The sequence below is a fragment of the Solanum stenotomum genome, chromosome 1, assembly GCF_019186545.1.
Source record: "Solanum stenotomum isolate F172 chromosome 1, ASM1918654v1, whole genome shotgun sequence".
Classification (NCBI taxonomy): Eukaryota; Viridiplantae; Streptophyta; class Magnoliopsida; order Solanales; family Solanaceae; genus Solanum; species Solanum stenotomum.
This window is the reverse complement of record NC_064282.1, coordinates 82,879,315-82,888,709: the sequence shown is the minus strand read 5'-3', so window position 1 is coordinate 82,888,709 and position 9,395 is coordinate 82,879,315. Positions and strand designations below refer to the sequence as shown.

At 38.1% G+C, this 9,395-nt stretch overlaps 1 protein-coding gene across 1 annotated transcript; it reads right to left on the bottom strand.

Annotated features, from left to right (window-relative positions):
• Positions 1–912: 912 nt before the first annotated feature.
• LOC125857609 (uncharacterized) lies at positions 913–2,954 on the bottom strand. Its single transcript, XM_049537222.1, has 4 exons — positions 2,890–2,954; positions 2,586–2,734; positions 1,509–1,816; positions 913–1,347 (listed from the first exon to the last, which is right to left on the bottom strand). Exons 1-4 carry the CDS (start codon positions 2,952–2,954, stop codon positions 913–915), a joined length of 957 nt encoding a protein of 318 aa, XP_049393179.1.
• Between the last annotated feature and the right edge of the window lie 6,441 nt (positions 2,955–9,395).

The window sequence follows — 9,395 nt, the reverse complement described above, 5'->3', positions numbered from 1 at the left end:
AGTGCAGGTGTGAGTTTGATAGGATGAAGAAGTGAGAGAAAATGAATGAAATAGAAATTTTAAACCTATGGCTTGCAAAAACCATCCAGTCTTTCGCTCACTCAGTGACATTAGATCAGAGCGCCAAACCTCTTGGCGATTCGCTGAGTGAGCATTCGACTCCCCGAGTTTTATAGAATCTTCAGTCATTGTGAAGATCCAAACGACAGTTTTCAGTGTCCCACCGAAATGGTCGGCGATTCACAAATAATCTCCAATTTTCACAAAGTTTTACAGACTTCAACCTCTTGATGATGTCTTGAGTCAAACGGCGGATAGGGTTGGATTCGCCGACCCTTTCATCGGCTCGCCGACAGGATCTATTATTTGCCATCCTTCACTTTTTCAAACACTTCGCATACTTTCATCTGCACAAACAACATACCATTCTATTACCAGGAAGTAAGTACTTGATAATAATAATAAAAATAAAGTAATTAAAGGGAGTTTTGGTTGCCTCCCAAACAACACCTTGGTTAATGTCGCGACACGATGCAGCAGCGCCTTCAAGCGTCTTCCAAATATACCCTTTCAACTAACGAAATCTCTTGACAATCCCCAGATACAATTTCAGACATTTACCGTTCACTATAAATGGAGGTCTTTCCTGATCTTCAACTTCTATGGCACCATTGACGAACACTCGCGCTACTCTAAACGATCCAGACCATTTAGATTTGAGCTTTTCGGGAAGAGTCTAAGTCGCGAGTGGTATAGTAAAAGCCAATCTCATACCTTGAAGTCTCGCTTGAGTATCCGAGCATCATGCCATTTCTTCATGTTCTCTTAATAGATGGCTGAACTTTCATATGATTTGAGTCTCAATTCATCAAGTTCATTCAACTGCTCTACTCTCTCCCTTGATGTTTTTGACTAGTCCAAATTTAAAGCTTTCAATGCCCACAATGCTTTGTGTTCTAACTCGACGGGAAAATGACAGGCCTTACCATAAACCAACTGATATGGAGACATCCCGATAGGTGTTTTGTAAGCAGTCCGATATGGGCATAGTGCATCATCGAGTTTCCTAGACCAGTCAATTCTATTGATAATTACTGTCTTTGCCAATATGCTTTTGATATCCCGATTCGACACTTCGACTTGGCCACTTGTTTGGAGATGATATGGGGTTGTTATTTTGTGTTTCACCCTATATTTACTCAGTGCCATTGAGAACCACATATTGCAAAATTGGGATCCCCCATCGCTAATGATTGCTCTCGGAGTGCCAAATCTTGCGAAGATGTAGCGTTTCAGGAATTGGACAACGCTTTTTCCTTCGTTGTTAGGAAGTGTGATGGCTTCCACCTATTTAGAAACATAATCTACAGCCACTAAGATATATTTATTTCTAAGCCAGTTAACAAATGGGCCCATGAAATCGATCCCCCACACATCGAATAGCTCGACCTCTAAAATAGAAGTGAGAGGTAATTAGTGTCTTCTTGACACTCCGCCTTGCTGCTGACATTTAGAGCATTTCTTTGCAAACTCATGTGCATCCTTGTAGAGTGACAGCCAGTAGTATCCACTCTGGAGTACTTTAGCGGCGGTGCGAATACCACCATGGTGACCTCCGCTGGAGATGTATGGCAAGCATGGAGAATTTCTACCACTTCTTCTTCCGGAATACACCTTCTGATGATATGGTCAGCACGCTCATGGAACAAGTATGGTTCGTCCCAAAAGTACTTTTTAACATCGAACAGGAATTTTTTCTGTTGGTAAAAGGTCAACTCATCCGGCATCAGCTCACACACAATGTAATTTGCAAAATCTGCATACCATGGCGTATGTTTGAGATATATTGCAAAAACCCGTTCATTGGGGAAAGAGTCGTCTATGTCAACCTCATGCTCAACATTCGCCCTTGTTTCCAACCTTGATAAATGAGCAGCCACTTGATTTTCTCATCCTTTTCGATCTTTTACCTCGAAATCAAATTGTTGTAATAGTAGTACCCACCTAATCAATCATGGTTTTGCATCTTTCTTTGCCATCAAGTACCGGAGTACAACATGATCAATGTGTATGATTACTTTGGTGCCTATCAAGTATGCTCTGAATTTTTCAAATGCATAGACTACGGCAAGCAACTCTTGTTCGGTGACAGTATAATTTTGTTGGGCACTATTTAAAGTCTTGCTTGCGTAGTAGATTGGGTGAAACAGTTTGTTGCGCTTTTTCCCCAACACAACCCCCAGTGCCATACCACTAGCATCACACATTAACTCCAAAGATTCGGACCATTTAGGGATGATGATAATCGTAGTGGATATTAGTTTATCTTTCAAACACTGAAATGCAGCCACACAAGCATCATTAAAGTGGAATAAAACTTCCTTCTCTAAGAGTTTACATAATGGGATTCCTATCTTTGAGAAGTCTTTAATGAACCTTCTATAAAATCATGCATGCCCCAAGAAGCTGCGGACACCCTTTACTGATATCGGCGAGGGTATTTTCTCAATGACCTCAATTTTTGCCTTGTCAACTTCCACCCCATTTTGTGACACCTTATGCCCAAGAACAATACATTATTTTACCATAAAGTGACATTTCTCCCAAATCAGAACCAGATTCGTTTCCACGCATCTTCGGAGTACTTGTCCTAAGTGAGTCAAGCACTCTTCTAACATATCCCCTACAACTGAGAAGTTTTCCATGAACACCTCCATAGAGTCTTCGACCATATCTGCAAAAATAGACAGCATGCAATGCTGAAATGTTGTTGGGGCAATACACTGCCCGAATGGCATCATTTTGAATGCAAATGTTCCATAAGTGCAAGTAAAAGTGGTTTTCTCTTGATCTTCCGACGCAATAGAGATTTGATTGTAGCCGGAGTACCCATCCAAAAAGTTGTACCTCCCTCTTTCTGATAGCCGGTGAAGCATCTGATCCATAAAAGGCATTATTAGAAAATGGTCTTTCTCGGTCCATGAATTAAGTTTTCGGTAGTCCATGCATACTCTCCACCCAGTCACTGGTCTTGTTGGCACAAGTTCTCCTTTTGTATTTGGGACTACGGTTATACCCCCCCTTTTTCGGTACACATTGCATCGGACTTACCCACTTACTATCTACAATATGGTAGATCACTCATGCATATTTGCCACTTGATGATCTTCTTTTTTTCCACCTCTGGCATTGGAGGGTTCAATCTCCATTGATGTTCCACACTAGGTTTACATTCACTGTCGAGCCGAATCTTGTGAGTACAGATACCAGGAGGAATTCCTACTATATTGGCTATTGTCCATCCAATAGCTTTTATATGCTTCCGCAGTACTTGAATGAGCAATTTCACCTGCCTTTCAAGAAGAATGGCGGTGATAATTACCGGTAAAGTATTTTTGACTCCTAAAAAGGCATATTTGAGATAAGAGGGTGGGGCTTTTAACTCCATATTTGGTGGTTCTTCTGTTGATGGTTTTGCAGGTGGACTTTCTCTATTTTTCAGGTCGATATCCAACTTGAATGGATTTCTTGAATATGCTCCTAATCCTGATAAAGCAAGTACAACTTCCTCGTAACCCTGAACTTCGGATTTATCATAATTGACAAGTACAAATTCAAGGGGTTCATTCTTGCGCATTAAATGACTCACAGTTGCCACTACCTTATCTATCACATCCTCAGTAGACACTACATGGATATTACTTGGTTTCCTCATGGATTTACAAATATTGAAGGTCACCTCATCATCATTCTCACGGAACTTCAATTTCCCGCTTTCAACGTCCACTAATGCTCTCCCAGTAGCTAAGAATGGCATTCCCAAAATAATGGGAATTTCAGCGTCGATCTCACAATCTAGAATCACAAAATCAGCTGGAAAGATGAACCGATCCACTTTTACCAATATGTCATAGAGTATACCCACTGGGTGGTTGATTAATCGATCAGCCATAAGGAGCCTCATTGTGGTTGCCTTTGGTTCACCCAAAAAAAGTTGTTTGTATATTGCATAGGGCATCAAGTTGATGCTTGCTCCTAAATCGCACAAGGCTTTAGCGAATTAGAGCATGCCAATTGTGCACGGGATTGTGAATTCCCCAGGTTCTTCTCTCTTAGTGATTGAGTCATTTGTCATAATTGCACTGCAACTGTGGGGCTCCTCAATCATTTCATAGTCCAAGCTCCTTTTCTTTGTAACCAGTTCTTTCATGAATTTGGCGTATCCCGACATTTCCAACAATGTTTCTACCAGAGGGAGGTTAATTGGTAAGATCTTGAATACTGACAAAAATTTCTTGAACTTCTCATCTTCATTCTTTTTTTTCAAACGTTGGGGAAATGGTAGAGATATCTTGGGTAAAGGGTGTATGACTGTTGGAACTTGAACTTGTTGCTCTGCTTCCTCCTATGGTTCTTTAGTGAGGTTTTGTCGAATAGGTAAATCTTGTTCCTCCACACCTTGGCCCTCTTCATGTTTTTGAGGATCCTCGCCTTCCATCACATTCCCTATTGCCACTTTACCGCTACGGGTAACTACAACCAGCTCTCTTTCACTATAGTCCATCGGTGTTTTGGACATTAATTGAGGTGATAATAGACTCAATTTACCTTCCAGCATTTTGATGGCATCAGCATAAGAATTCACTTTACTGTTCAATGATGAAAATTCATCTTTCATCCCTTTTAGCAAATCCTCAGAGCCCTCGACTTTATCGAGTATGCGCGATAACAAATCATTTACCTGAGGACTACTTGCACTCCCTTTAGATTTAGAGATTTCACTCAAACGAGTATGGTCTTCCTCTTGATCATCCCGCTCAGCCCCATCTTGCCAACATCTCTTTGGTTCTTTGCCACTATAATAATTCCAACCTTGATTCCCATGCCGCGGTTGATAGCGTAGGTGGAAACCCTCCTCGTATCTTCTGGAGTTCCAACCTTGATTCTCTCCCGATCTTGAGTAACCAGAAGAAGAACCCTCCTCAACTCGAAATACTCCACGTGTTCCATTCATATGTTCTTGTAGGATTTCCATTTGAGATAACATCTTCTTGATGTTTTCGTCCCTCTCCCTTTCTTTTCGATCTGCTATTGCGTTAACCGAAAGCATAATGGAGAAACTTGATCATCTTTGGTATACCATGCCTGGTTTACTTTAGTCATACCATCTAGGAGAAATGAGGCTATTTCAAATGATTGTAACATTATTCCTCCTTGCACCAATTGATCAGCTATCTTTTTATTAACCGAGTCCAGACTACGGTAAAAGTATTAGAGCAACAATTCACCTAGCAGTCCATGCGTTGGGCACTTACGCAAACATCTCTTGAACCTTATCCATGACTCGTGAATTGGTTCACCCTTCTTTTGCTTGAAATTCTGAATATTGTCTCTCAGCTTCATCATCCTTGATGGAGGAAAGAATCTTTCGTGAAATGCCATAACCAGCTCATCCCATGATTTAATGGAGTTGTTGGGATGCTCAACCAACCATTTAGTAGGTCCCCCAGTCAATGATAATGGAAATAAACGAAACTGTTTGGATTCTTGAGATAGGTTCTTGAATGATAAAGGGGTGCACACTTCCACAAAGCTTCGTACATGCTTGTACGGATCTTCATTCTCTAACCCTCCAAATAAACCTCTGGAATGTATGAGTTGGAATTTTGTGCTAGTAACTTCGAACATTACTTTTTCGTGAGTTTGTGGCATGCAAATTTCACCCATCTCGCCCACGTCAGCAGAGTTTTAAACATTTTTACCATCATCGATGTCATCTCAATGAAAAACACCGCACCTTGAGTGGCTCGCTTGGCAACGATTCTCCCCGTTTGCACTCATATGTCCTGTTGTGGCACACAACTACTCCAAACAAAACTGAAAGTTAGGTAAGTAGACTACAACTAAGAAGAACAAAAATTCTACTAATCTAAAAATTCTCAAACAACATGACTCCCTGGCAGCGGCGCCATTTTGATGCTTATCGTGACCAACGACACTAACCTACGGTATGAGTGTCTACGATCGTTGATAATATAGTAACCCAACTAAAGGTTGGGGTCGTGTCCCAAGGGAGAGGTTTTGAGAATTAATAGAAAAATAAAATTTAGCTCTAATTAGTCGTAGCTAAAGACATTGATGAGTAAAAACATAGTAAATTAAAGGGGGTGACACAAAAGTGTCAAATTTCAATTTGGGGATTTTGTCACAAGTAGTTAAAAAAACAAAAATAACAATAAAATCAAGTATGGGGAAAAAATTTTGGGGTGTGACCGCAAGACAAGTTGAGATAAATCGTTGGGTACATGCTTTCGATAGAAATTTTGCAAGATAATAGTGACTACGCTAAGCTTTAGATGGAAATAAGTTCCCTCTCAGGCAACTTACCCCGTTTCAAATGCGTTCCTCTCGGACACCCATTCGCCGCATGAAGGCCAGCCTACGCCTTACCCCACTCACTCTCTCGAGCTGAGTGATAGGATATGGGACTAGGGATCACCCTCTCGGGCGGAACTTCATGTCGACCCACTCCTTATGCCATCAGTCTAGTGGTCTTGGTTTCGCGACCTCCCTCTCGGCCAAGCCGAAAACACATGGGTGGTTTTGTATTTGGAACTACCAACCCATTAAATTAAACCACAACCACTAGGTAAAATCACCAGTAAAATACATCTAACCTATCAGCAAGCAAGACCCAACAACAATATCAACACATATTTGCTAAATCACACCCCAAGAATGGGGGATTTTAGCCACACATCAAGAAATAAAAAAATACACCTAAAATGATAACAGAATCAAATGGGTATAAGGAATTAAACCTTGATTTAAGGAAAGGAAGAAGAATGGAGAAGACCCACTTCCAACTTGGGGAAGATGAAATCTTTCTTTCTTCAAGTCTCCCACAAAACCCTCTCCAAACTTGAGAGAAAAATGCCCCCAAAAGGTACTATTCTATTATGAAAATTATAATAATAATTCGACTCTCAAAAATTAATAAAGAGTTTAGTATTTATAGACTACAGAAATTAGTGTTGGCGGATCGCTCGGCGAGGTTAGTCGATGTCGCCGAATGACTCGGCGACTCACCCTTCTTCTGTTTCTTCGCCGTTTCGTGCCTGCCTTTAGCATCTTTACGTTCTGGACCATTGGGTGGTATAGTACTGCTTCGTGGAACTATTCGGTGAAGCGCCAATTGCTCCTTTCATCGTTTTTTTTATCCTTCTCGTTCAGGGCTTCACGTACTGTAACAAAGGGTGGAGTGCATCCCTTCGGCGAATCGCCAAGTGTGCTTGGCGATGCTCAGACTTCAGCTTCTTCGTTCTATTCAGCCTCTTTGTTCCTTTTCGCGCCTAAGTGTCCATGCTTCCACTAAAACTTCAAATACCTGAAACTTAAGAGTTTTCATCAGATATTAAGACAAAGTAAGCATTTGAGGGCACTATTTCTATCAAAATAAAGACCTAAATGAGTCCAATTTGTAGACTCGTCATAGAGTTCGGAAGTGAACTTGGGATCATTGTAGAAGACCGTAGAACTGTGGTTCAGTTTGTGGACTAGCTTATGGATTCGCTTAAAGGTTCTAGCTTGTCGAGTAGTTTTTGGATTCACTTGAAGGTATCTGCTCACTCTTCAAAAGGTATCTACTCACTCTTTAAATTTTTGAAAATTTTATATGCTCTTACATGATTGTACTTGTTCTAGCATAAACAATGTGTTGTCTAATATTCATGTAAGTTGTATGATTCTGGTATGCTTTCGATGTGCATATAGTTTTCCAACAATTGTCATCAAGAGCCATACTTACATCTTTATATATCACATAAAATATATGTATGTGCAATTGTATGTATGATTCATATTTGGTAAATATATCTTTATCACGAAAAGAACGAATCAAATGAAACTTGAAGTTTATTAATTCGTGGCTAAAGTACATACGTTCTTAAATATGAGCTGATCAAGAGAACAAAACGTGTTGGCGAAATATTTTCACATTCACGTGGAAATGGACAGCATCAACAAACACTTGTCCTAATGATTATTCGTAGTCCTTTATTTTTAAACTAATGCAACCCAAATTGAAAATGTCAATTAAAAGAAAGGTAAAAGTTCAATGGAGTTTTTAATTTAATAAATGAAATTAAGAACTTCTGCACATGTAATTGCAGCTAGTTGCAATTTCTTTAGGATTTTTTTCTTATTAATCCATCAAATTTGCAAAGCTTGATAAGAAAGGGAATCAGAGAGGTTATTGATAAAAAAGTTATCATTGAAGTAATTGTGAAGTTCTTTTCTATTTTTATAAAATTTGTTCTTGACTAATTGTTGACTACAAATCTTATTAAGTGATAGTGGCAATCACTATTCAGGTCAATTGGATTTTTTTCTTCTTTTTGGTTAATAATTACTTGAGCATATTATTCAATATACATATATATATATATATATATATATATATATATATCAATTTGTATAAATTAAGAATTTTTTGGTTAATGAATAGTTATCACTTAAGTGGTTTATTTATTTGAAATCTTTGAAAATTCTTTAGGCTTTATTCATGTGATAACATATTTTGTAATACATGAATTGATAATTATGATTAATAAATAGGATTCACTAAAATGATCTATTTATTTGAGTCATTAGAACATCCTCAATTCATCATGTATAAATTATTCTAAGTGAATATTTGTGGTAAATATTTATTTACGTAAATGGTGATTTACCTTAAAATACTAGTAACACTTCATTAATTAATGAGAAGAGATATCGAGTTTTCCACTCAAAAGAGAGAAACATAATATCTTGGATTCTCAATTGTATTAATTTATAGTATATTTTGTTACAAGAAGGTATTGAGTGTCTTAGCCAAGACACGACGTATGTTTCATGATCATGACATAATTATAAAAAGAGAATGCAAATCTGAATCAAGTTATTTTAATCTTTAACTTTGTCTAAAATGATTATTTTTCAAATTTGGTCATAGTTTAGGTGGTCATGAATTTTATGATCTCTGATTGACTTGAAATTTGATGGTTCCATCAAAAAATATTTAGATGGTTTAAGGTAGTTTGTCGGATTAAAATTTGATTTGAATATGATCAGGTCACTCTTTAGGTCAATTATATTAAATTAGGAACATGATTACTTGTTATGATTTAACATGAATTGATATATGATAAGGATATAGAACTGATTATTTTTCCATAAATCTTTTGAATCTGAATTTGATCATATCTTTGGAGATAAATATTATTTTTAAACTCTAATTGATCTAAAATCAGTAGGTTCATCAGAAACGGTAAAATTAAAAATATTCACAGTTATGAAGTGATTTGGTAATTTGAGGTGGTTTAGATGAAGTTATTTTTTTTTTAGATATTTTT

Excerpts from the sequence above, each read along its gene's own strand:
- LOC125857609 (XM_049537222.1), bottom strand. The coding sequence starts at position 2,954 with ATGCCTTTTATGGATCAGATGCTTCACCGGCTATCAGAAAGAGGGAGG. Across the intron at positions 2,735-2,889 it reads AGGTACAACTTTTTGGATGG|ATATGGTCGAAGACTCTATG; the intron begins GTACTCCGGCTA and ends CTATTTTTGCAG. Across the intron at positions 1,348-1,508 it reads TGCAAAGAAATGCTCTAAAT|GTGGAAGCCATCACACTTCC; the intron begins GTCAGCAGCAAG and ends GTTTCTAAATAG.